The sequence below is a fragment of the Meriones unguiculatus genome, chromosome 17, assembly GCF_030254825.1.
Source record: "Meriones unguiculatus strain TT.TT164.6M chromosome 17, Bangor_MerUng_6.1, whole genome shotgun sequence".
NCBI lineage: Eukaryota > Metazoa > Chordata > Mammalia > Rodentia > Muridae > Meriones > Meriones unguiculatus.
The window spans coordinates 23,464,039-23,491,310 of NC_083364.1; the positions used below are offsets into that span (position 1 = coordinate 23,464,039).

At 43.9% G+C, this 27,272-nt stretch overlaps 2 protein-coding genes across 6 annotated transcripts in view; one reads left to right on the plus strand and one right to left on the minus strand.

The window, feature by feature from the left end:
- Positions 1 to 547: 547 nt before the first annotated feature.
- On the minus strand, positions 548 to 4,358 carry Mrpl40 (mitochondrial ribosomal protein L40). The gene is made up of 4 exons (XM_021645179.2): positions 4,164 to 4,358; positions 3,487 to 3,570; positions 1,937 to 2,095; positions 548 to 987 (listed from the first exon to the last, which is right to left on the minus strand). The coding sequence occupies exons 1-4, from the start codon at positions 4,214 to 4,216 to the stop codon at positions 663 to 665; spliced, it is 621 nt and encodes a 206-aa protein (XP_021500854.1). The 5' UTR covers positions 4,217 to 4,358; the 3' UTR covers positions 548 to 662.
- A 155-nt stretch (positions 4,359 to 4,513) lies between these two features.
- The window catches only part of LOC110553324 (protein HIRA), a 77,822-nt gene continuing 55,063 nt past the window's right edge, over positions 4,514 to 27,272 (plus strand). The window contains exons 1-6 of one of the 5 annotated variants that reach the window (XM_060370051.1): positions 4,514 to 5,246; positions 19,942 to 20,004; positions 21,066 to 21,209; positions 21,630 to 21,740; positions 22,894 to 22,984; positions 24,479 to 24,573. In XM_060370051.1, coding sequence (XP_060226034.1) covers positions 21,662 to 21,740; positions 22,894 to 22,984; positions 24,479 to 24,573 — 265 coding nt within the window. In that variant the 5' untranslated portion in view covers positions 4,514 to 5,246; positions 19,942 to 20,004; positions 21,066 to 21,209; positions 21,630 to 21,661. Of the gene's footprint in view, positions 5,247 to 19,941; positions 20,005 to 21,065; positions 21,210 to 21,629; positions 21,950 to 22,893; positions 22,985 to 24,478; positions 24,574 to 27,272 lie in introns of those variants that run through there. The other 4 variants (XM_021645175.2, XM_021645174.2, XM_021645177.2 and 1 more) reach the window with 4 other exon arrangements.

Consider the following 27,272-nt stretch of genomic DNA (forward strand, 5'->3'; position numbering starts at 1 on the left):
TGCCCACTCTATGGTATTTTGTTATGGCAGCTGGAACAGAAAACTACATTCACTACCTCAAGAGTTTTGTTTTTTGTTTTGCAGACAGCGTCTCAAACTGTACCTTAGGTTAGCTTTAAACCTCTAGAGTTCTTTCTGCTTCAGTCTTCCAAGTGCTGGAATTACATAAATCATCTCCGATTAACCGTACTGAATGCAAGTCTGGAATAGGTCCTACTCTTTCCTGGAGGCCAGAGCAGCTTCCGCCAATTGTTCTACTCCTTACCTTGAAACTCAAAGGGGAATTTTGCAGCTGACCCCAGCAAAGGTTCAGTTTCTTCTGCCACACTGGCCCAACTGGCAAAATCCTGTGTAATTTTCACTTTCAGTTCTTTGGGTTATTTTGTGTTTTCTGCAAATAGTTCAGAACACAACTAAAATCTTCATTTTAAAGCGATATTTTCCCCACCGGAGGGCCAATGTTCTCTTTTTGTCATTGTTTTACCAGCAACTGAAAAGGACAGCCAAACTGACGTGAATTTCTTTTGATTGAAATAAACGACAGAGATGCTTCTGATTATACTTTATTTGTTACCAAGATGTCTCATCTGGGGAAAGCAGAGTTCAGATTGCTCATCTTGATTCCTGGAGCCAGCATGTTCTGAGGACAGCAGTGTTCAGTTTTATTTTTTGAATTCTGTTTGTGTGTACACCTTGGTGATGTCATTGTACTTGCCTTCAGGGGCCTGGTAGTTAGAGATAGGTGGCGTGTAATGTGGCCCTTCTTTCTCAAAGGGGAACAGGCTGGGGTCACGCTTTATGGCTTCAGCATAGAGCTCTGCAGACTCAAGCTTCAGCTCCTCCAGGGCTTCCTGCTGGGCTTCCAGCATGGCTTTGATGGCGTCCTTCTCCAGTTCATGCTCCTGTTGCTTATATAGTGCCCACCTCTTCAGCAGAAGAGCTCTCCGCTCACTCTCCTCAGGAGAATGCTCCTCCTGAGGTCGCTGTCTGTGAACACACAAGTCCAAATGTGTGAGGCTGCAGATTACTGACCCTGCTGCTGAGGTAACCTTGAGACAGCACATGACTTAAGGGCCCTACTGGAAGGCACTGCCAGGTATAACCAGGGCTCAGGAAAATAGTAAATTTGGGGGTAAACTAAGAATGTAATGTCAGTGCCGGAGAGAAGACCCAGAGGTTAAGACTATTTACTGTTCTTAGAATTCTTTTTGCAGCACTGGAATTACGTGGCTTACAACTGCTTGTAACTCCAGCTCTATAGGATATGCTGCTCTCTTCTGGCCTCTAGGGCACCTGCAGTCACATGAACGTACGGCAACACACACAATTACACATAAAAAAAAATACAGCATAGAACATGGCAGCAGTTGCTGTTCCCCAGCAGAAGGAGCATGCTTAGGGAGAACTATATTGTTTCTGCCCCCAAAACCCTCATTTTGGTGAGAGGGTGTACAGAAGAAAAGTGAAACAAAGAACAAAATCCTAGAGACAAGAGCTTATTTAGTCCTAGAACACCACAAAAACACCGACGCTTCCTAACTTGCAAGGCTTTATAAACTGTGTGCTTTTTCAAGAAACCACAAGCTGCTAATCTTACATACCATACAGCTGCAACACACAGTAACTGAAGATCTGTAGAAGAGGCTGAAAATTTTCCACTGTGGTAATGGGGGGGGGGGGGGAAGGCTACAAAGCCAAGGCCTATGTCCTCATGGCCAACATTGATGGAAATGAACATGAACCTCGGAGGAAGCTGAGCTGTTTTTTTCCAAATTTCCAAAAGCACAATCAAAATGAAAAGAACTCAGACCAGGGCCAAGTCAACCCTACTCACCTGTTTCCATCACAGACATTAGTTAGAACTACCTGAGTGATTTTTTTTTTTTTTTTTTTTTTTTTTTGCATTAAGGATTATCTCCCAGAGGAGAACCCTTACCTTGATTTATCCAAGAACCTCAAGGGTGTAATAAAATCTTCAATAGGAACTAGTTCTTGGGTGGCTTTTTCCAGTTTTCGGATCCTCCTTCTCAATCGTTCCTTTGCTGCTTGTTCCTTTCTAGGGTCTACCCTCTTCTTCTTTCGTTGAGGTTCTGCTCTAGTGGATAGAAACATTCAATGATTCTACTTTAATCTCAGATATGATGCTCAATGAAGTGCCTCACACTTGTATCATATGCTACAAGAGAGAGTTGTTCACAGTCCTGACTCCATTAGTTTAGTCTACTGTGTTCATGAGGACTGTATGGGTCCTATGAACTCCAGGAAGCAGCACAGAGATACACGGATTTACCAAGAGGAAGTGTTAATTTTGTCGTTTTTTTTTTTTTTGTTGTTTTTTTTTTTTTTTTGAGACAGGGTTTCTCTGGGTAGCCTTGGCTGTCTTAGAACTTACTCTGTAGACCAGGCTGGCCTTGAACTCAAGAGATCTGCCTGTCTCTGCCTCCCAAGTGCTAAGATTAAAGGGGTGTGCCACCAATGCCTAATTTATTTATTTATTTATTTTTTTAGGACAGATTCTCACATAGCCCTGGCGTGCCTTGAACTAGCTATGCAGTCAAGGATGTTCTTGAACTCTGATCCCACTGCTTCTACCTCCTGACTGCTAGTGTAGTAATTTTTTTTTTTTAAACCATTCCTGGTAGTATGGTGCTAGGGGTTAAATTTAAGAAAGGCTTTGTACGTGCTAGGCAAGGACTCAATAAACCTAACTACATTCTTGGGTTGGGAGTGTCAGTTTGTGATTCAGCGATTCATTGAGACTGCCCCGAGAAGTGAACTTACTCAAATAAAAGCTCATTCACATTTTTAATGAATTTGTGATTTACAAAACGCTTTAAGACTGAAAGAGACAGGACGGTGAAAGTGACTGGACATGTCTTTATTTCTTTCTTAGAATTTGTTAACAATTTTTGGGGTGTTGAGATGGCCCGGTGGTTAAGAACACTTGTGGCTCTTGCAGAGGACCTGGGTTTGGTTTCCAGTACTCACATGGTGGCTTGTAACCATCATTAATTCTAGTTCCGAGGGATCTGGCACTGTCTTCTGGCCTTTGAGGCCACAAGCATGCAATTCACACTCATACATGCAGACACAACACATTAAAAAAAAATTCATATCGTAATGCTTTGGCAATTATCTGGTTTACTTTTAGGAACAAACCTCTCAGGAATAATTTCTCCATTAGGAATAAGCAAATCCGGGGCTGGAGAGATAGCTCAGCAGTTAAGAGTGCTTTCTCCTCTTGAAGACTGGAGTTTGGTTCCCAGCACTCATATCACGGGCTCACAAATGCCTGTAACTCTAGGGCATCTGTAGCCCGACTGGCCTCTGAGGGCACCTGAGAACATGTATGTATACATATGACAGGCATACACACACACACACACACACATAAAATCTTAAAAGTTGGGCAGTCTTGCTTTGTTTTGGTTATATGCATAATGTGTTCCTCACACCCTCCGAACTTGGGGTCATGTTCAATTTTACCTCATGGGGATGAGCTCCCAGAAGGACAGCAATGAAGCTCTCTGGTGGGTGTGTCTGATCTGTGTCTGGCAGGTTCCAGGTATCCTGAAGGAGAGAGGGTAGGTATAAAGATCTGATTGGGGAAAAAGAAGGCACATACACATAACTACAGGGCTCCCCCAAACCTGGAGGACGTTTGTAAGTATTTTTCAGAAAAAAAGTCTCAGTAATTTATTCTATCCTGAAACTTGAGGCAATTCTCTTGCCTGGGCTGAGCCACCATTCCTTGTTCACTTGTATTAAGCCAGCAAGATCAAAATGACGATTTTTCAACTCCGTTTCTCGCTTGGGCAGAGCCTCTACTTGCTCCAGAAGGATTTTTTATTTAAAGATAGGGTGTAATACAGGCCGAGTTTTACACGTGGTATGCAGCTGCTGATGACCTTGAATTTCTGATCTAGTCTCTATCTCCCTGGTGTTGGGGCTGCAGGCGTGTGCCACCACGCCCAATTTTTTGTGTTGCTAGGCTAGAGCCTTTAGCCTCACACTCGTTAGGCAAGTAGTTTGTCAGCCGAGTACATTTCCAGCCCGGATCCTCTTCCGAAACAGACGATCAATAATCTCAGAGCACCAGAGCAGCGCCAGTGCAGAGCCCGCGCACGCGCCCTGGGCACTCCACCGCCCGCGGCTGCACTCACCAACTCCGATTCCGCAGAGCCCGCGCAGAACACAGCAGCACAGCGGCAGCCATAGCTTTTCAGGCCACCTGCAGGCGGGCAGCTTCCGGGAGCGCGCGCCTCAGCGGTCCGGCCCGCGGTACCGGGTAGGGTACAGCAGGCCGCCGCCCGGAACTCCCCGGTCCGGGATTCGGAGAGGCGGGCCCGCCTCTGGCTCCGCCCCCGACGCAGCCCCGCCCCGGGCAAGCGCGGCTCGCTTCGCTGCACCCTGCAGCAGGCGTTCCGCCTTCTATTGGTGCTGCGGTCCGTTCTTAAGTGTCGCCTGTGCCATGGTGGCTGCTCTTTGCTCCGCTTGGCTGATGTGTTCACGCCTATGCAAACGCCCCGCTCTTCCAATAAACGCGCCTGTCTGGCCCCCTGTCCCTCTCCACCAGGCTAGCTCTTTTCTGCATCCAATCGAGCCCAGGGCCGCTGCTGTCTGCAGCTAGACGCAGGCTGGCTCCGGCCCGGCTGGCGCTCACGAGATGCCCAACAGCGCGTGTTGATGGGAGACGGAAGAAAGTTACTAAGCTGGAGCTCGGAGCCGCGGAGGCAGAGCTAGAGACCTGGACACCACCCTGACCCTGCATCGCTGGGCGGGATCTGGAGGCTCTGCCAGCTTGCACACAACGAGCCTCGCCAGCGACCGTGCCCATGCCAGACACAAAGCGGAGTAAGCCTTGCGTTCTCCCCGCCTGCCAAAGAGCCGAGGCGGCCCCGTCCGCGTAGGGAGCGGTTTCCCGCCGGGGCGATTTGGCAGGTGCGCGCCGTGACTTCCGGCGTTGCCCCGGAGCCGCCGGAGGAGGAGCGGCGCAGGGGATGCGGCTGTGGCGGCGGCGGCGGCGGCCGAGCGCAGGAGGCGGCTGTGGCGGCGGCTGGGGGCGCGGGCTGGCGATGGCGCGGCGGCGCTGAGGGCAAGGGTGGGCGGCGGCCGGAGGGCGAGAGGCGCGGGAGGAAGCTGCAGCAGCTCCATGGCCCAGGCGCGCTGAGGGACACGGCTCTGGCTTCAGCCCGGCAGCGGCCGAACAATGAAGCTCTTGAAGCCAACCTGGGTCAACCACAATGGTGAGTGCACGCAGGAGTCGTGGGCGGCAGAGCCCGCATCTGGGTGGGCTCTGGAGTTGGCTGGCGGCGGTGCTCAAGTCTTGCCCGCCTTGTCCAGACGCCGGTGCCGGGCTCTGGAGCTGCAGAACGGGCACGAGCCGACTTTGTCTTCGGCTTCGGGACACCGGCGAGCCCGGGCACGTGCTTCAGGCTGGTTGCAGCGAAGTCCGCCTGCGCCCCAGGCCATAGCCCTGTGCCGCCCACCCCTAGTCTGGGTGCTTGGCGCCTGTCTGCTGTGAGCCTGCCTGGGCACCGGCCTGGTGCTGCTATCCGGCTTCACTGTTCAGTATGTGCTCAGATGGTTCTTGCAAGTATGAAACTGGGGCGACATCCCCCTTGTGGCCTTTCAGTGGCTCGGTGAAGATCTAGAATCTGCCTGAGAGACCGATTGTACTGCCGTTTCTCAGGCCTGGAGCTTGTGACAGTGCCCCCACTCGGGCTGTTGCAGTCCTGGAATGGGAATGGCCCGGGCTCAGGTCCTATGGAAGACCTCGAAGGGACCACGTTTAATGCAAGGTCGGGGCTTCAGCGTGACTAAGATCGGAACCAGTGGTGCACAGGTGTGTTCTAGGAGATGATCGACTTTGGATATGTGGTAGTAACTTAAAAAAACAGATTCATACACCCTGGTCGAGATGGCTGGTATAAAGCAGTCGGTGGCATCCACTACTCCAGGAATTGGTTTGCTCTTGCTGAGCGATTGAGAAAGAGCCTTTTCCCCCAGCTGTTAGTACTTGAGTGTTTGGAAGCATCCGAAGGACATACTAGGCAGCGGCTACCCTTTGCTGAAAGGGAAAGGATCTCCCTCCCTGATACTTACTGTCTTGTTCCTCCTTTCTACTTTGTAATGTATCTAGAGGGAGCTATAGTGTTTTTTTTTTTTAAGGAAGGAGTAAGTGCATTTTTTCCTTTAAAAAAAAATCCACGTGGCCTTTTCATTTTGTATTTGGCTTTTTACTCACAGCCAACCATCTGTTTTTTGGGTCACAAGGAGGGCGATTGGTGGTCCAGAGTCTGGATATGTGCTCTCTGCACTTTACTGTATGATTATGAAGTTCAGCTAAGAACAGACATTAAAGTTCACAGCCCTGAACGTGCATTAGAAATCTAAGTGATGGGGAGGAGAAAGTCTATGATAAAAAGCATATTGTATGGATTTTTAAAAAATAAAAATGTAAACGATATGATTACTGATGATAAAAGATGTTGAGGCAAGCAATTGTTTTTTCTTATTAAATCTAAAGGCAACCTCCATCTCTGCATTGCCTCTATGTTGGAGATGATGCTGTTGTGAGTCACTCCTAAGCAGGCCTTTAAAGATGGTAGTGAGTAGTTGCAGTAGTAGCTGGCAAACTCAGTTTTCTTTGGGTGAATAAACAGAACCTGCTGCATTGGAGGGGATGCATGATTATGCTTCTTGGCTTTCTCACTCAGCAGTTGTGCTTCCTATCTCCTTATGCAGCATGAACATTTTTCTGGGGCCGGAGAGTTCAGAGAGGGCAGGAAAAGAGAGCTGAAGGTTTTCCTTAAGATGACAGAGGATTCATTTAGACAAGATAGACAGGCAGCTGAAAGGTTAAAGGCAGAGAGAAGTGTTTGTTGGTCGTCATTTTTCTGGCCCAGTACTAGAGACACCTCTCACATAGGATTTCTCAGCCCCAGTACGATTAGCATATTTTTAGTCATACTACTGTTTTAGGGGCTGTCCTGTGTATTGTGTGATCTTTAGATGTCAACAGTACCCACCACCATAACTGCCCATTTACTTCAACCAAAATATCCGTGGACTTTGCTGATGTCCATTGGTAGTCCAGATCATCTCCAGTTGAGATGTTATGGTTATCTGGTCTATGGTTGGTAAATTTTGACATTGTAGTTTTGCAATGAAATTTGCCTTGGATGTGGATTTAGGCTGAATTCAAGATAACATCATTTACTAGTTAGTTGGGTTTTACTAATTATAGGCCTTGGTAAATGTGTAAAATGATTTCTTCACTTTGTACTCAATATAAAGGCTTGCCCCTGAAGTATGATACAAAATAGCAATTAGTATCAGTTGTTTATATTGATGTTATATGCAGTACATTTTCCATATGTTGTTTTGAGATGTAATCTTGTTGACTGTATTTTACTTATTTATTTATTTTTTGAACAAGATCTCTCTATCTAGCCCTGGCTGTCCTGGAACTCTCCTAAGTAAACGAGGCTGGCCTGTATCTCACAGAGATCCTCCTGCCTGTCTTTCAAGTGCTGAGATTAAAGGCGTACACCATCATACCTGGGCATACAGTTTACTTCAATTGTGGCCAAAATAAGTTTCACTTCTGAGTAAAGCTAAGATTATGTATTGAAGTTGGGCTTGGTGGCCGTTTAATCCCAGCTCTCAGGGAGGCAGAGGCAAGCAGATCACTGTGAGTTCAAGGCCAGCCTTGTTTACAAATTGAGTCCAGGAGAGCCAAGGCTACATAGAGAAACCCTGTCTCCAAAAACCAAAAAACAAACAAAAAAGATTATGTAGTAGGTGTTAGTTGTGGTGGCACACACCTGTAATTAGAGTCCTTGGGGAGGCTATGGCGAAAAGATTGAACTAAAGGAGGGCTTGTTTCCAAGACACACCAAGGGTGTGTCTCTGGGCAAAATGTTAATAACAGAGAAATTGTTCTTGGACAGTCCAGATAAAAGGCATTTAGGAAACAGAGAATGCTTCAGAGGGTCAGCTGAGAAGGAAAGAAGGGTGCAGGATGGAGTCATGACTACCTTGTGAGGAACTTGGATTTTCTCTTTTGGGTTTAGTGGGGGGACCATTGAGGTTTTTGAGAGGTGTGGACATCTAGCATGTGTTTTAGGAAGTCCTTGTAGGACTGTTATCTAGATCTTGGTAAGATATGCTGACACAGGGAGGAAAGGTCAAGGGTGGCAGAGATGAGAAAGAGGAGGAGGCACTGTAGATAAAGGAAGAATTAACAGAGCTTGGGCATTACTTTCATGTAATGTAGTTTGATGTTAGTTTTTGAGTTTATTTCTTAAGTGTTCTGGAGAAAGAATACAGACGAGAGATGGGCAGTGGCATTCTCTTTTGTATGTAGTGCATGTGCACATGTGTTATAACGAGCATGTTTGGAGGCTAGGAGAGCATGTCAAGCTCTCTACTCTGTTCCTTACATCCGTCAGACGATCTTCCCTGGCAACCAGGATGTCCAGGTGGTCCCCTTCTTGACCATCTCCCCCAAGCTGGAGTTACAGCTAGATGAGTGGACATTTTTTTTTTTTTTTTTTTTTTTATGGGTACTGGGGACTTGAACTTAGGCTCTCATGCTTGTGCAGTAAGCTATCTTTACTCACTGAGTCATTTCCTGAGCCTCCCAGTGGAATTCTCTCAGGCATTTTTGTATTTGTTTGCTTACTATTTGTATGTTTGTGCGTGTCTGCACATGTGCCAGAGGTGAATGTCAGGTTTCTTCTCCTGCCCTCTTCCTTTTTGAGACCATGTTTCTTACTGAACTTTGAGCTCATACTTTGGATTTAGGCTAACTGGCCAGTAGTGACCCCTCAAGGCACTCCTTTCTTTGCCTCCCAAGTGCTGGGATTACTGGTGTGGTGTGACACGTGGCTTTTTATGTAGGTGCCAAGGACAGACTTCAGGTCACTTTATCAGCTGAGCCACCCCCACCCCCTGTCTCCAGCCTTTTAAACATTATTTTAATCGATGAGCTATACATGGTGGTTCATGACTATAAACCCAAGACCCAGGAGGCAGGAGGATTGCAGTGAGTTTGATTGAGGCCAGCCTGGGCTATAGATTAAGAACTTTTTTCGTATGTATCTCGTGTGTATGTATGTGTGTGTGCACATGCATATGTGCATGCGTTGCATACATATATTTTTTTCATTTTAGGATTTTAATATAATAAGTGGTTGAAAATAAACTTTAAACTTTATAAGGAGATTCATTGTTATACAGCTGGGAGGCACACCTGGGCAGTCCCTGGCTCTGACTAGTGGAGCCAAGTGAAGAGCCTGGTGTTATTGTCCCAATCTTGAGTCTTGTAGGTATCCATGGAAGGGGTACATACTGTGTCTGCCTTGACCATACAATTTACCCAGATGTTGCTAGTGTAACGTAATTACTTTCAGTATTTGTTTATAGACTAAGAGGGGCCTAGCAAATGACACAGATCTGGACTAAGCCCTGTGGTCTAAAAATTGAGTCATGTTCTCACCAAAATCAGCATCGTCACCCAGAGAACTGGGTAGGGCTATTAAATGGTGGGAAGTGGTGCTGCTGATCTCTGGGTTGCTGCCCTCTTCTTTGCTAGCAGAACCCCAGGGTTTCTTTTGTTTTCTGCCTGCCTTTTTCTGTAGGACAATTTATAGGCAGGGGCACCTCTGCTAATGCTCCTAATCGAGTATGCCTGTGAGTGCCAAGGAGTTTTAAAATTACTTCCATGGAATACTACCTCTACCTAGCAGGATCTTTGCTGAGGACTTGTGGGTGCAGTTTCTTCTACAAGCCTTCACTGGGTCTGAATGTGGTGGCTAGTTTGTAATTAAAGGATAGGCTCACCCTGAGGATGGCAAGAGAGGAAGATGGAGGGTCTTAGCCCTTGAAGTTGCTAAATTACATCAATAAACCCAGAAATAGGCCTACTTCAGGACTTGTCCTGTGAGCTACATATCACTCTTAAGATCTGTATAACTTGCATCAGAAAGAGAACATCTGTAGCAGTACAATTTGCTGATGGAAACTGAGCTGAGTTTTTAGCCCTCTCCAATAGCAGGTATGAAGAAAGTAAGTAAATTGGTAATTATACCTAGATCAGTTCGGGATTTTTCTTTCTAATTTGCCAAGTAGTGGTTCCAGAGCTGACACTGAGCACCTCTGTCTTCCTGGAGAACTTGAAGACTATTTTCATCTTCAGAAGGACAGTTTTCAGAAACCATGTGGCACTTGGTACAAGGAATATTATACTAGGAGATCGTTGTTCTGTGGCCATTTCTGTAGTCACTTGATTTCTTGGAACTTCTCACCTAGTAGATTTCATTTGAGTTGCTTGGAGAAACTTCTGGCATTTGGCTTTTGAGCATTCTCTGGTCATGGGGGAATCAAAACTCTGTTTTCTGGGAGGAGCAGGAGGGAGGGACCTGTGCTTCAGACTTGGATCTTGAGAATTCCTTGTTAGCCTGATTGGACCATCGAGGTTATATGCCTTCTCTTGTGCTGCTTACTATTGCCTACTGGCTTATATGGGTGAGAGATAGATACTTGAGTAAAATAAAATTGGAATCCCACTAGAGCCTGCCTACAGAAAGTTAACTTCCAGAAGGTGGAGACTTTGTCTTTGCCTGTGCATTATCCCCAAAGCTGAGAATGGTGCCTGGCATATACTATAGTATTCACCTTACCACCTGATGAACACTATGTGTGCTGGATCCTGAAGGAGGAGAGAAAAGGTGTCTGGTGGGTGGGTGGTCACTGCCCTTGACTTGCTTCTTGTTTGTCCTAGCTGTGTCTTCTTATAGATAGGTATTCTGGCAGAATCCACCAGGGACTCCAGTGACAAGGAAATATTTTGTCTAAGCTTCTCCTTAAGGAATTCATTTATGTCAGGGCTTCTTAAATTTTACTTATTAATGTATCTGTGTATGTGTGGGGAGAGAGCAAGAGGTCACAGGTACTCTGTGGGTGTGGAAATCAAGGACAACTCTTGAGAGTCAGTTCACTCCTGGCATCTTGTGGGAACTAAGAATCAAACTCAGGCCTGTGTGGAACTGTCTCTGCCCACTGAGCCATGAACTATCTTATCAGCTCTATGAGGATTGAAATAATTTTTTTTTTTTTTAAAGACAGTTTCTCTGTGTAGTTCTGGCTGTATTGGAACTCACACTTTATTTAGACCAGGCTGCCCTTGAACTCAGAGGTCTGCCTGTTTTGTCTCCTGAGTGCTGGAATTAAATTTGTGTGCTACCACACCTGGCAACTTTCCCATTCTTGACCAATTTTTTAATGTGATTTTGGCTATATAAGCATATAATATTTATTGCTGATAATAAATTTTAGTTTAAAACAGTTGTATGATACATATTTTATCATTTATTGAAAACGAGAATTTATATACTAATGAGATGGATATGTTCATTTTTACATGAAGAATTGAATAAGCTGAGTAGTTGATGCTGTGTGATATAAAAGACTCTTAGGCATTCTCAGAGTTGATATTTTGATTTATAATTGCTAATACCAAAAACTACTTTCTGTATACATAGTGCAAAATGGCAGAAGTATGTTTAGCGACATTTCAGGAATGGTTGGATACTATACTATTTTAATGTCAGGCTAAAACTGCTTGAACAGTTTCTTGGGAAACTGAAATCAGAAACTCAGATAACAACTTTAAGTCAAACATTCTAATACAGCACAGTCCAAACCAGTATGTTTCTGTAAACTGAAAACATTGTCTGCACCGTAAAAGCACCAGGGTTCATAACAGAGTACTCAGTACTCTTGAGTCTGGGCTGAGCTGTTTCAAGGGTGCTACTTTGCAAGACTGCATGTGCAGTGAAGAATGTGCATGTTGTATGTTTAGATCTGAGACTGCAGTGCAGTTGTGCAGTGCAAGATATGCAAGAACTGCCAGAAACACACAGAACCACTCCAGGTTTTCAAGTTTTGGTCATTGTGTTATTAGAAACCTTGTATTGTTGCCTTTCATGTATTGTTGCACTCACGTATTGGTGTTGAGACCCACAGTTTAAGAACCCTGAAGCTGGGTCATATTCTTACAATTTTCTATTTTAAGAAGGGAAATAAAATAAATAGAGAGGAACTTACAAACCCCTCCCCCAACAAAAAGAAAACCTGCTTAGGTCAAAACTTGTTTCTAAAACTAGTATCTGCCTGATATATTAACCAGCATAAGACAACCTAAGCATAAGACAGCTTATAGGGAGGTTGCCCTGGAAAACAGCACTAAAGTGAGGAACAGACAAAAGGGGCAGCAAGTCTCCTTTGGGGACTAAGTATAGACCTTTGTTGGAACGGACCTAACATCTCTGACACTTTCCAAAGTCCGTCTTGCAGAGAATATGATAAGTCTACCCATTTGAAAAATACCAAGGGCTAACTGTGTGCCAAAGACTGGGCTAAGAGCTTGAAACAGTAGGAAACTAAACAGCTCCCTAGACTGAAGCCATCCATTTAGAAAGCCTGAGGTCCATCCAGAGAGCTGGGGGTGGGTATCTTGTTCATAGGAAAGAGGTGGTGGAGGGGGAGAACTTCCAAAGTAGTCATTTAGCAAATGACAGCTAGAAGAAGGATGGAAAGCCACTGGAGTCTGCCTGGCAAGTTTGATGATAGCAAGTATGTTGTTGTATGAGAATGGCAAGGACAACAGTATTACAGGTAAGATCAGGAGCTGTCAACAGAGTCAGGTAGGTCATTGTGGAGAGAAACAATAGACAAAGACATAAGCAACACTACGGAGAGATAGGTATAGGAGAATTTCAGTTATGTTTTTAGGCTTAATGAGTTTTTATGTTTTGTGACAAGGCCTTGTTCTCATATCAAGGCTTCTCTTGAATTTAGTAAATTCAAGAGCTCCTCCTGCCTCCCATGTTTCTGGAACTACATATATGTGTGCTGTAATCACCTGGAGTGGGAAAATTGTAAATAAAGATGTGTTGGGAAGAAAACCTGAGCAAATACATTGCAAATGTTGCTTGCTGGAGAATTTTGTAGATAGGAGGATTACTGGGGAGTACTCTTCGGAGTCATACCAGTATGAATTTGAGAAATGGTACAGACAGATGATGAGTTGGAAGGGAGGCAGAGCAAGAGCTACAGGTGCCTTTGAGAGGAGGAAATAGCTTATACCACAACAGGAGGAAGCGGGGGGCTGGGTGACTCTTATGAAATTGTGATGGTGACCCAAGCAAGAGATGATTGATTATATCTGATTAAGGTGATGATCCTGATAAGTCACAGATGGTTTTCTGTGGGTATGTATGGAGCTGAATTTTCCTAAATCAGATGGAGGGATCAAGACCTTTGTATTCCCATGCATTGGATTTTCTAGGATGGAGTTATAGATGGTTTGAGCCTCCATGTGCCCGCTGGGAACTGAACCCAGCTCCTCTGGAAGAGCAGCCAGTGCTCTTGATGCTGAGCCAGCTCTCTAGCACCCCTTTTTGTTTGCATTTTGAGGCAGACTCAGGCTGACTTTTTCTCAAGACTCAGCTTTCAGCTTATTTTGATATGTACTCAAGAAGTAGAATTGCTGGATCATAATAGTTATTCTATTTCTGATTAGCCCTCAAACTTTCATATCATGATGATGCCATGTTTTAGATTTTGAAATCCCAACATAGTTTTCATTTTCTCCACATTCTTGCTAATATTTGTCACTTTATAGCTTGCTGGATAGTAACCTTCATTATGACTGAAGTGATGTGATGGCTAATTATAATTTGGATTTCAAGATTGATGAGCATGAGCACCTTTTCATTACTTTCTGCCTGTTCATGGCTTCATGGGAAAATGTGTATTTAAGTCCTGTGGTTATTTTTTTTTTTAAAAGTTGTTTTTAAAGTATAGGTATCTGTCGCATGAATGCAGGTGTTTGGATGAAAATCTTCTAGAGTGGAGTTACAGGTGGTTAAGAGTTGCCTGACAGGGGTACTGGGGACTGAATTCAAGTACTTTCTAAGAACAGCAAGTGCTCTTTTAACCACTGAACCATCTCTTCAGGCCTCTGTCCATTTTTTGTTGCCTGCAGGTATGTCTGTTCACCACATGTGTGCTTTCTGCCCACAGAAACCAGAGGTATCAGATACCCTGGAACTAGAGTTAGAGATGGTTGTGAGCTGCCATGTGAGTGCTGAGAATTGAACCTGGGTCTTCTGGAAGGGCAGCCAGTTCTTTTAATAGCTGAACTACCTTTCTAGTCTTTCTGTGGCCTTTTTTTTTTTTTTGAGCTTTTTAATTTTTTTTTGGTTTTCTATAAATTTTGAATATCAATCTCTTATCAGATGTCATTTTCAAATGTTTCTCACATGTCTTTTCATTCATCTGTTGGAGATGGGATTTCTCTGTACACAGCCTACACTTGGTTGTCTCGGAACTCACTCTATAGACCAGGCTGGCCCTAAACTCAGAGATCCACTTACCTCTGCCTCCCAAATTCTGGGATTAAAACCATGTGCTCTATGCCTGGCTAGTCAGTAGGGTCTTGTGTGGGTTGAAGATGGGTGATCTGGAATGGCCTGTGATGGGTATGCAGGACTGTTCTGGTTCAGGTTGACTTGAAGAAAAAAAATACTGCTCAACACTGCTAGAGTTTAGGGTTCATTCTGATTTAGCTTATGTCTCTATGTCTATACAAAGAAAGGCCTGAAGTTGGAGGTAGTTGGGAATTTATCATTATTTTTCTATGCCAAAGGAAAAGTCTTTTAGCCAGCCAAGCTAGGATGGTTCACTTAGTTCCACTCAGAGAACCCTTCATTAAGGCCATTCCCATTGACAAGGTGTGGTGAATGCTTTCCTGGGGCTGAGAGGCCTAGGCTATAGGGAGTTGGGAGTTAGCACTTCACTGGCAGTACTGTGTAGGTCTACCCCACACATCATCTAAACTGTTCTGCATCAGATATCACTAAAGAAGAAAAAGTGGTGTCAGCCAAGCCAGTCATCCCTTTGACAAAAGTGTGTCCTGGTCTGAGAAATGTTAAATTAAGTGGATGCATCTTAGAAGGGCAGTGATACAGTATCTTGATCTGTCCACAAGGAGCAGGTGTGTGCAAGGTGAGCGTGTCCTCACCACTTCTGCAATTAGGAAACTAGTGTTTGGGAAAATTAAACAATTAATCAAGCTTGTGTAGCAGATAGAAGACAGGACTGAAGAGTTTAGAGAGGGCCAGCATTAAATCTAACCCTGTTCCTTGTCTTTATTTTCATCTTCTTCTGGAGCTTTGAGTTACCACCCCTCCTTCCTGCTTTTTTCCACACAGCAGTTGTTGAGTCAGAATGTGAATGTGACCTTGGCATTACTCCATTCAAATGTATCTTTTGAATATGGTCCAAGCTCCTAGATGGAGCATCATCTCACCATACTTACCTCTTGATTCAGTACTCTGGCTGATCCCACCCGTACCCTTCTGGCTAACTCACCCTCAACTGTTGGGACTTAATTCAGTTGTTACTTCTAAAGGAAGCCCCAAGCTAGGTTAAGTTTTTTTAAAAATTTTTTAAGCCATGTGGTTGTCTGTCATGGTATATCTTTCCACTAAGGTTTGTTTCTTTAATTCTGGAAGCTTCTGATGGGTAGGGACAATCATACTACATGTGTTATGTGTTTTTGTATTAGGCCCGTGGTAGATATTTACAAATGTGAATTGATGAGAAAGCATCTAGGCGATACTTCAAATATGTGTGTAAGGACATGGGCTGTAACTGGTATCTGTGAGGTTGACTTCTTGGGTAATAGGTATAGTTTGTGGCATGAAGGTAAATGTTCTGACAAGCTTCTTAAGAAGGCCAATTTGTAATATGACATTTCACAGACTTACTGGACAAAACTCGTTCTTCCCTGATGCCTGTCACAAGACAGACAGCTTTTTTTTTCTTTTGCATTAAAAAGCCAGATGCCTATCTTAAATTATCTGAAGCCAGAAGGTGGATGAATTTGCCAATTTGGGTTATTTTTTGTGTGACATACTACTCCCTTGCCTTATTGACTTAAAACAGCCTTTTTTTTTTTAATTATGCTTATGATTCCACAAGTTGACAAGGCTCAACAGGTTGACGTCAGATTAATGGGACTGCTGAGATGACTTCAGCAGCCTGCAGGGAGAATGCTTAAGTGTGCCTTTGCTCTGGGCCTTGATTATCACTGCTGTGTGTACTCATCAGTCCTCTTTCTGTGGACAGCTGAGGCCTCTTCAAAGCATGGTAGTCGAACTGGGTACCAGATTTCTCCAGACAGCAAATGCTGAGATGCTAGACCTTCCTAGGGTTTAGCGTAACACAGGAATAGCACTTCATCTGCTTGTTGGTTAAAGCAATTAATAGGCCAGCCCCAGTTCAAGGCGAAGGCGGTACATAGGAGCAGGAGTCCTAGGGACATGTATTTTACTGGGGCTTGCTGAAGTAGCCCAAAGGCTTGAAGTGATAATGTCTGGCGCAGCACATTGTGTCATGAGGACACATTCACGCTCTGGCCCACTCTCCCACTCTTCTATGCCTCCTTTCTATTCAGAGCCTTGGTAGATTATGTTGTTTAGCTAGGTGCCATATCATAGTATTAATAGCTTCAGGCTTTAGAGCTGGGTGCTGAGTGGCTCTGGGCAACTTTCTGTACCTTTCTGTGTTCCTTGGGTTTCTTCCTAGTGTAAAATGAGAATGTCAGAAGTATTTATTCCAGGAAATGGTATAAGATTTAGAAAATGCCTGGGCTGAGCTCCCTACAGACTTTGAGGAGCAGATCAGATGTGCCAAAGTATGCTCTGCTAGTGAGGCTTGATTCTAGTGTTGAAGAGGCAGCATTTATGAGGTGTGTCCAGCAAGGCCCAAGCTCTTTATCCCCAAGAAGCCCCTAGCAGAGGTGGCTGTTGCTCTCTTTCTGTTCTTGGAGAAGTCTTCTGTCCTGAATGCCACAGTACTTATTGGTGGTAATTTGCCACTGTATCGTGGTGTCTGACAGGACTCACTGCCTTGGCTTAGTGCTGAGTGCCACAAACACTGGAAAGAGTACCTGTATGACTTGAGTTAGACCCACTGCTCCAAATGTCCTTCCTGGTTCTCAAACCTTTTCTGTGAGGTCTTTTCTTAGAATGGGTGGGCAAGAAATGTCTTCTCTCCTATTCTTTAGGCTTTGGGTAAGTGTGATGCCAGAGAAGAAGATGGGCATGCCAGTGTGGTCCTGGTGGGTGCATTGATAAAGAGGCACCAGGTGGAACCCGTCTGTTCTTCCTCACCTTGCTTTCTTTCCTCACCTAGCTTTCCTTTATGGCACTGTGTAATTTCTGGGTCTTTTTCTTAATTTTTTTTTGGTTTAATTATTTTAAGTTTGTTTGTATGCATGTTCTCATGTACCACAGTGTATATGTGGAGGTCAGAGGACAACTTGCAGGAGTTGGTTTCCCCATCATGTGAGTTTTAATGGATTGAATTTAGGTTGTCAGGCTTGGTGGAAAACACTTTTACCTGAGCCATCTTGCCAGTCCATGGTTTCTTTTCTTGAAGACTAAGACAAGATCTTCTGTCTGGAATCTGGGGGAAGATGGACTTGCAAGCCCTCCCACCTCTAGGTGCACCCAGTACCAGGTCTGTTCCTTTAGAGCTATCTAGAATGTGAGCTGTGTAGAAGCTTATTTCATGAAGCCCAGGAGTAAAAGGATAGGCCGTGTCAGAGAAAATGAAGACTGAGCCTGCTATGTGTTTTATGTCCAGGATAGTTTTTAGCCTATTCTCTGTGTGTGTGGTGTATATGGGGTGTGGGTGTGTGTGTGTGTGGTGCTCCAGAGAGGTGCCCAGCAGCTGCTTCTTTAGGTTTGACCAGTTTCCATAGAGTTCTGGCTCTTGATTAGCCTAGAGATCACTGAGGGGACTTGAGGACCAGGCAGAAGCTACCAGTATGATGACGGGGTCTAAAGTATTAGCTTGTTAATTTGGAATTCAGGAGACCATAGAACATGTAGTTCAATTTCAAAACTTTCCAAAGGTTTCTGTTTGTACTTGGCATACCTTTTTCATAGCGGTCTTGCAACAGCCGTGTCTCCCACTACCATGTTGTGACCAGTGAGAATGAAAACCTATTTTCCTGTGTTATGGGAGTTTATACTTGATTAGATCACACAGATAAGTCTCAGGAAGATGATGTCAAGGGACATTAACAAGGACCCATATAGGTTACTGTCTTTGGGTACCCACTGTGGATTTTTCCATACTGGTATGAGGTCCCTGTCAAGGTTTACAGCTTTCCCTCAGGTAGACACCATGGGCTCCCACCTTATCACTTGTGAGATTCTAGAGCTGGTGACTTTTCATTCTTTGTCATCAACAGTCGTTGCTGATGCTTAGTTGGCTGTCAGACTTTTAACGTCTCACTCACAGGCTGAGGATGTAGTATGAATTCAGGAGCAACTAATATGACACCTGCAGCTTTTGTGCTTTTGGCCTTGGAAACAGAACAGAGAGATGGATAATACCCACTAGGCACAGACTTCCACAGACTACTTGGTTTTGGTTTCTTTGCCTAACTGGTCTGCCCTGCAAGCCAATTTCCTAAGCCAGGCCCAGGTACAGAGGGACCCTTTGTGTTTTCTTTTCTTTAATTTTTTTTAAGACAGGGTTTCTTTGTGTACTGGAACTTGCTCTGTAGACCAGGCTGGCCCCAGCCTTCCAGTTCTGGGATTAAAGGAATGTGCCACCATTGCAGGGCTCTGTTAAATGGTTTCTAAGAATCTGCATTAAACCTTGACCCTCAGGAACTGATCATCCAATTTAATAGAGTATACACTTTAACAGAGGTCCAGACAGGGGAATGCTGAGAAGGTGGACTTTCTGTGTTGTTGTATGATACTATTCCTGGGAAGATATGAACAAATGTCTACTTACTCCATATGTGGAACCATTGGCTGACCAAAGTAAGGGTATTTGTCAAAGTCCTAATTGATGAGCCACTGGGTTTATTGGGTTACTTACAGTAGTACGGGTGAGAGATTACTTATAGGAGTATGGAAAACTCAAAGACACCTCTACCTCTGAAAGCCCACCCTGGTGTGGGTGACAGCTTCTGAAAGCTGGAAGCTAGTGTGCACTGCATAGCCTATAGGCAGCTTGGTAGGTTGGAGAATGTCTCTTCCTGCATGCTTGGTTGGTTTGAGCCTTTTCTAGGCAACTTAGCTGGTCTGAAAGTCTCTCAGTAGGCCTTACTGCTTATGTAATCTTAGAGAGCCAGTATGGCGGTCAGTTTCAGGAATTTCCTGAGGTTTTTGTTGTTTACTTACTAGTTTTAAGGAACTTCCCTGGTATATGAAATATTTTATCTCCTTTCAGAACATCTAAGTCTCAGGAGCTTCTCTCCAAGATTGAGTGCTTTATCTTGGAGGTGATTGCTATACACCATGTATGTAATATAGACTTAAGGGACTGCTTTGAGGAACCAAAAGGGAAGGGAGGGCCCTAGGCTGTGATGAGACATCGGACCTACTTATGATAGCCAGCCAGTCAGAACTGATGGAGAGTGTCCTTTCCAAGCTGTCAGCCAAGTACAGACCCATGTGATTGGGAGATGTCATCAGGTATAGATGTGAACCCTTTCATAGGATCTTGTGATTTAAGCTGTTATTGCAGACGTTTATAGCTTTTATAGGTTCAGGTCCCCAGGAAATACCCCGAGATGCTTTAGTCTCTTATTCTCAGTGATGGCATGCTTAGTCTCTGTTGGATTTTCAGCTCTCTCATGTTGTTTGGAGAGTCTTTACTAAGCGAAGTTAGATTGCCCCATTCTTACTCACAGGTAATTTTATCTATAGCCTGATGTTTTGCTGTAGGTATGAAAATTAGAGACGTTATTTGAGTAACATCAGTATTTTAAAAATGAGAATTTATTGCTGTTCTCCAGTGAATAAAAGCTAAGCTAGATGTGTTTTTCTTTGTCTCCAGGCAAGCCGATTTTTTCAGTTGACATTCACCCTGATGGGACCAAGTTCGCAACTGGAGGACAAGGTATGTGTAGAGTGAACATCACTTCCCTGCTGCCATACCCTGCTTCTCCTGGTGACCCACGGCTAGCTGTGACGAGACAGCTTGTCGCCTTGCAGCATTGCTCGACTCAGTTTAAAATGCACAGTTGAACTGGCTAAAGCACAAACTTATTTTGGAGCTGGATATGGTGGCATAGGCCTGTGATCTCAGCACTTAGAAGACGGGAAGCTATAAATTCTAGGCTAGCCTAGACTACGAAGTGAAGTCCTACTTGAAGATGAACACTTTTTGTGGTCTATAGGATGATCTTATTAATATTATGAAGCTGCTTTATCATTCTAATAACTGCTTTTATTAACTTAAAGCTAGAATGAAGTTAAGTTCCTACATCTGAGTTATTAGCTATAAATTGGCAGGAAGCCCCCTTAGACAAAGACCAGCTACAGAGTGGGCAAGGAATCTGTCAGTATTTTCAATTGAAAAGGGGAATGGATGGCTAGACTGTGCCCGTTTTCTGTACTAAGGAATTTGACTATGTTAGTAAGAAAGTAAGAATGTCCAGAGCATTTGAAAATATCATCCCTAGTATTATCAGCATGCTTCTTTCAGCATCTGTTACAATATTGAGATAAAATAGCTCTGTTTGGAAAGACAACAAACACCATTTTTTTTTTCTTTAAATGCCAGGAAACCAAGCTTTTATTTATAGTTGTAAGACATAGCATTCACTTAGGATGCCCCACTCTCACCTTCCAGGTGCTACAGGGTGGGTTCCCAGTAGGCCATTTTGCACAGAGGCAGGTGCAAGGTGGTTGTGGTTGAGATGGTTTTTCCCCTCAGGTCTAGGAGAGATATTTAGGAAATATTTACATATTGGCCGAGAAGAGGTTTCAAACATTTTGTCATTACTTTGGAACACCCATTCCAGACATTCATTATTATTTTTTCATGACTTGTATTAGTTATAGTGATGGAAAACAAACAAAAATAATTAGTAAAATGTATAGATAGACTTTTCAGCACAGCTGGCATCAACTTATGACCCTCCTAAATTCCCTCTTTTGGTTGATCTCCATCTATAGGTGACTGCAAAGGGCAGATAAGAAGGTAATGAGCCCTTTTTCCTGTGTTCAGGGCACATTTCAAATTTGGGTCTCAAAGCGTCCAGTCAATTCTGGAAACAGCCACCGGATCCAGGCAGCACCTTGAAGGGGAGGGAGACCCTGGTAGGGACTGCGCTTTTCTCCTTTTCCTCAGTGCACATGCACAGACCTGAAGGGGCCTGATGGTGACTTTTCTTCCTCTTTGTTTGGTAGATGAGGAGTCTTTGTGTTCTGGATCGGAATGAGGACCTCAGAGGCCACATGGGGCTCTGACCCCTCCTAATTTGTAGTTCAGTCAGTATTTTTATCAAGACAGGCTGGCCTCAGCTACTATTAAATACACTCTCTTGTGGGTCCCTGTAGGTCCTTGTTTTTTCCCCCTCCCACCTTTTGTGTCATTTACATTAATAATTCAAGATAAGTCTGCTTAGATCTAGTCAAGTTTGATTTATAGAAACTAAATGAGCATTTTCTAGAGTTAATGTTATCAATACCACATTTCCACTTTTTGCATATTGAGCTTTTCTTGCTCCTTCATTCCAGGGCAGGATTCTGGGAAGGTTGTGATCTGGAATATGTCTCCAGTCCTCCAGGAGGATGACGAGAAGGATGAAAATATTCCCAAGATGCTTTGCCAGATGGACAATCACTTAGGTATTACAGAGTGGCCCTTTGCAGGCTTTGCGTGTTGGCAGAGAGCCCAAGGTTAGCACATGTGTTTGTAATTAGAAAGATAAGGCCCCGTGCGGCGTTAACTCCCCTCGGCCTGCTGTCTGAAGGCACAGATGTTGGCTGCACACCTGGGTGAGTTATTCGGCAGAAGACTCGGCCCGCCCACAGAACCATCTTTGGACAGTCTGCAGGTACCTCTGGTGATTTCCTGCTCATGAGTCGTTACTGCCTGATTCCATGGGGCTTTGGGGCCAGTGACCTGGACACAGTAGGGTTCTGGGGATGGGTACATAGGAGACAACTCACCAGGTGTCTCAGATTGTGTCAGTAAGGTGCTGTGTCAGTAAGAGTCTCTGCCAGGACCCTTTCAACTGTGGAACAATTTCACATTTTCCTTCCCTGTTGTATGTGAAGCTTTAGTGCCCATTGGCAGTTACTAGTGTTTGGTATTAGTCCTTTCCTCTGCTTTGTGTGTTCTTACTCTCCCAAAAAGCCTCTTAGAGTAACTGGGTCTAGAGCATAAGTTACTCACAGGCTTCAGTGTTGTTAGGCTTCATCATATTTCATATCTCCCAAGACTGAGCTGTGTGTGCTCCTGGAGGCTCTAACCTAGCAGAAGCCTAAAGGGAGTTCTGCTGGACTTAGCATAAGTACACACAGCATTGGTCAGTCTTCTATGCTAATGAGTTTGAGAAATGTAAATTTAAAAGGGCAGTCAAGGTTATTCAGAGCTCTGTGTTCTACCCAACAGCTTCTTGGAAAGTTCTGGAACAGGCATCTTGGCCTTCCTAGTACATGTTTCATTTTGTGAATAATCCTTATGAAATTCATCTCATCAATAGACAACCCTTTGGAAATAATGAAGTTTATCACTGTTCATAGAAATAAGCCTCCTGCTGTCTGTTTCATTCAGCACAATTCTCAGATTATGCATATTTCCCCTCTAGACTGTTCTGGTCATTTGTTATGGCACAAGATTAGTGTTTAACTGAATTGTTTCTCCAGGACTCTTACACAGTAAATGCTTTGAGTAGATTAGGTAGTTTTATAAACCTTTTACTTCTGGCCAGACTCTGCATAATGCAAATGGGCATGCCTATTGGATTTTCATCACCTTATTTTTTTTTCTTCCCAGCATGTGTGAACTGTGTGCGGTGGTCAAACAGTGGGATGTATTTAGCTTCTGGGGGAGATGACAAACTGATTATGGTGTGGAAGCGGGCTACGTAAGCATCATTTTCCTTTTTCACATTTAATTTTTAGAAGCTTCTTTGCTGGTCTTTATCAAAGTCATCTTTCCCACCCTGGCATAGAAGTCCCAACTTCATAAGTAGCAAGAAGTTGCCATAGGTCAGAAGCGGAAGAAGCCTGACTAGTGATTCGGGAGGCTTCCATTCTGCCTGCTGACCAGGTCAGCTACCCTCTTGTAGGAACACAGGGCTTAGCTGAGAAGGAAGGGTTACTCCTTACAGGCATTGACATTGTGGCTTCCTTTGTTATTCAAATAAAATTTCACATGGAACCTTTACATACAGAATGCCTAAAATCAGATGAAATCAGGGCTGGGAATCCGGAGCCCACCTTCTTTGCCTTATTTTGTGACAGCCTTGCCTTGCAGTACCTCCTGCTCTATACCCCAGATTTTTTCTTTACTCCTGAGCATAATGGGTCCTGGTACTGTATCCCACAGTAAGCTTTCCATGTGACTCTAGGCCACTTGGGCTGTGCCCCAGACCTGGCATCATTGTTCAGCCAGAGTAACTATGGCCATGGCTTTGAGGGCCAAGTCATGTCTTCTGTGCCTACTTGGCTGCCTCCTGAGCTCTTGCTTTACAAGAGCAAAGGGCGTTCACAGAGGCTCTGGACATGGGTGCCCTCCTCCATGTTACTTCATCTGGAGGAGTTGGTACCTGTGACTCTTGTAGTCTTCTTCCTTGCTTTTTAATCCATTACAAAGGGACTTGAGTCAGGCATAGTGGCTCCTACCGGTGGATCCAGCTACTCAGGAGGGACTGGCTTGAACCTAGGAGTTTGAGATTATTTTCGGTAATATAATGAGTAAGACCTTGCCTTCAAATAAAAATGCAGTTGATATTCTCTCTCTCTCTTTTTAATTAAAAAAGAGGGGGATCTCATGTAGCCCAGACACTTGGATGACCTTGAATTTCTGATACTGCAGTCTCCCTGAGTGCTGAGATTAGCACTATGCATCACCATGCACAGGCCTGCTTATTTATTTATTTATTTATTTATTTATTTGTGATATCTTTAAATAGCTAAAACAAATAACATTTAATATGCAATTTGGAAATGTAAAAGATGAAAATCTCTCATGGTTCTACCACCTGAAGAAAGCCATGGTTAAGCTTTTGAGGTTTTTTTTTTTTCTGTATATTCCTTTGCTCTATTCCATGTGTAGTGTGTCTATGCTGTATGTATTTTTTGCTTTATGTAAATGGTATCATATTGTAGATGATGTCATGTGCTCTGCTTCTTTCACTTTCCTGTTCAAGATTTGCAGTGGCCGAGTAGCATTTCACAAGTGCATGGATTGATCATAAGTTACCTCCTCTGCCACACCTTTGTTTAACAACCTGGTTCTTTTAGCTATTATCTGGTTTGCTTTTTCTGTTTGCTATGATAAGCTGTGCTACAGGGAGAATCTCTGAACAGTACCTGGAACACTCCATGAGTGCATATCTCATGCCTCTTTCACACAGGTATATTGGGCCCAGCACTGTGTTTGGTTCCAGTGGTAAGCTTGCCAATGTCGAGCAATGGCGATGTGTCTCCATCCTTCGGAGTCATTCGGGTGGTAAGTGGGCTACTTGTTTGGGTGACTGGCTCCCTGGTATTTGCTTTAGATAATCATTGCACCTCTATGTCCCTTTGCTACTGTTTGGTTTTTAAAGTACTATCTGGGATTTCCCTATCACCACTTGTCCTTTAATTGTCCCTTAAAATTTATGCAGTCATCAGCTCCACCACCTGCCTTCATCTGCATTCAGTTACCAACACACACTCTGACAGCATGAAAGTGTATGCCCCCCTCCAAAGAAAGCTCCCCCCCGCCCCAGGTTTCTGTTGTTCATTCTGCAGGAGTAGCTTTACTCTTGGATCACTTGGATTGCTAAATCCATAAACACATTTTATTAATTCCTCAGAAGCAAGCCTGTAGATGCCCATTAGAAAGTTTCTTTCTTTTTACATACATATGTATATATACACATACACATACATGCATACATATATACATACATTAATTTATCTTGTGAGCATGTATACTACTGTGAACACGTAGAGGTAAAAGGACACTTGTGTGAATTAGTTCTCTTGTTCTATGGGGTTCTGGGATCAAAGTTAGGTCGTCAGGCTTGGTAGCAAACACCCTTACACACTGAGCCATCTCACTGGGCCTATTGGAAATTTTCTTAAATTGACCTTGACTATGTTTATAAAATAGTTTAAATAGGCTTAGTTTGGAAAGACTCACTTTTTACAGATTAAAGCTGAAGAGAAGGAAGATGGGTCTACATAAAGCCCGTGCATGTTAGATACTGTATATCATGATCCTCATGTTTACAGTTCAGGCTTGTTTGGAGAAGGCTGTGCTCCTGCCCAGCAGAGACTTGTGGGCAGCAGAAAGGACAAGGCTGGCTTGGGTGTTGAGGTGGAGCCGTTTATTTATTATTTAAAACTAGAGCTGGCCTTCACAGGTACAACAGGGAGCAGTGCAAGTGAGGCTGGCCAGGTGTGCAGGGCTGTATCCTAGGAGGTTAGTGTGCTCCATTAATGAGGGACTAGCCATGAAAGAGGCTTGACTTGTTAAGTGCATTGGAACATGAGAGAGGTTTATCTAAATGCTCTGGGGAAAGAGCTTGTTTCCGTCGTTCAAATTAAAGCTGCAAGGGCTTGCATCTTTGGGAAGGAGGACAAAGAATGGGAAACCAGTTTACAAAAATTTAGGATGGTGGTATATGTTCCTGGCTAGGTACTTTCACAGTCAGCAGTGTTCTCTACTAAGACCATAGAGAAAAAGACTTATGAAGGTAGACATTAGTTCAGTGTGGAATGAATGAGTTTGAGGGGTTGGGAAGAAACACCTTTAAGAAAATAAAACAACTATAAAACCCCATTAGGCCTGAGCCTGGAGCTCCAGGAGAATACAAGGTCATAGGGATAGGTTATAATTCACTAGCAGTAGTTGCTCAGCAAATCCTTTTAAGTGTAATAAACTCATTTCTTAAAAATATTCTTGGAGGTTATCTTTATGTTGTGTGCATGGATGTTTTATGGCATGTGCACTACAGGTGTGCAGTGGGAAGTCAGGAAAGGAATGTTCCATCCTCTGGAACTGGTGTTAGAGATGCTTGTTAGCCACAGTATTAGTGCTGGGAATTGAACTGGAGTCCTTTGGAATTGTAGCCAGTGTTTTTAACTGCTGATCCATCTCGCCTGCCTGCATTGCCCCCTCTCTAAAAGATAGTTTATTTTAAATTATGTGTTCAGGAGGTAGAAGCAGGCAGATCTATGATTCCAAGGCCAGTTTGGTCCACATAGAAAGTTCCAGGCTAGCCAAGGATACCTGTCAAAAACAAAACAAAAACAAATAAACAAAAAAAATCTAATCAACCAACCAACTAAACCAAATAAAGTAAGATAATGTGTCTATGTGTGGCTATGTGTTGGAAGTTAGAAGAGGCCATCAGATTTACAGGCAGTTGTGAACTGTCCAGTGTGGTGCTGGGAATTGGACGTAGGTCCTCTCCAAGAACTGTATGTGTTCCTAACTGTTTGAGTCATCTCATCAGCTTCTAAGGAGAAATGAATCTTTTTCTTTTATTTTGAGACAGGGCCTCCCTACAGCTTGGGCTGTCCTGGAACTTACTATGTGATCTGAGGTTGGCCTCTGCCTCCTGTGTACTGGGATTAAATCATGCACCACCATGCAAGCTAATTCATCTCTTAAGAACCAAAGATAGAACCTTAGTGACTATATACTGAAAAAGTTAAAGCAGGAACAGTATGCTGTTTGATAAAAACAAAGGTTTAATTTTCCCTTTCCACTTTCATAGCAACTTATAGGGAGTGTAGTTGGGTCTTACTGGAACGTGGCACAAGTATCTAAGAGGGTGTTTAAGATTTGGTTCAATGTCAGGTGAGGATTGTTATGGGACCCTTAACCGGAGACTTGGGCTGAGCTATCATGTGAGCATCTCTCCTGTGCCACCACTTCTGGGTGTCCCTTACCAGGTAAGTAGGTCAGCTGTCTTCAAGTGGAGGAATTTATGTTTCTGTTTACTGGTTCTGGTAGCAGGTCTGGATGGAACTGTCAAGAAGGAATGCTAGTGAAAAGCAGAGACTGATGGGAAGAGGGCACTGAGTCTTTGAAAAGCAAAAGGTGAAAAATATATGGCTGACAGATTTAACTAGTGGTGAAAAGGAAAAAAAAAAAGGAGACAGAATTAGAAGTGAAGATCTAGAAAAATATTTAAGCATTAAGCTAAAAACAAA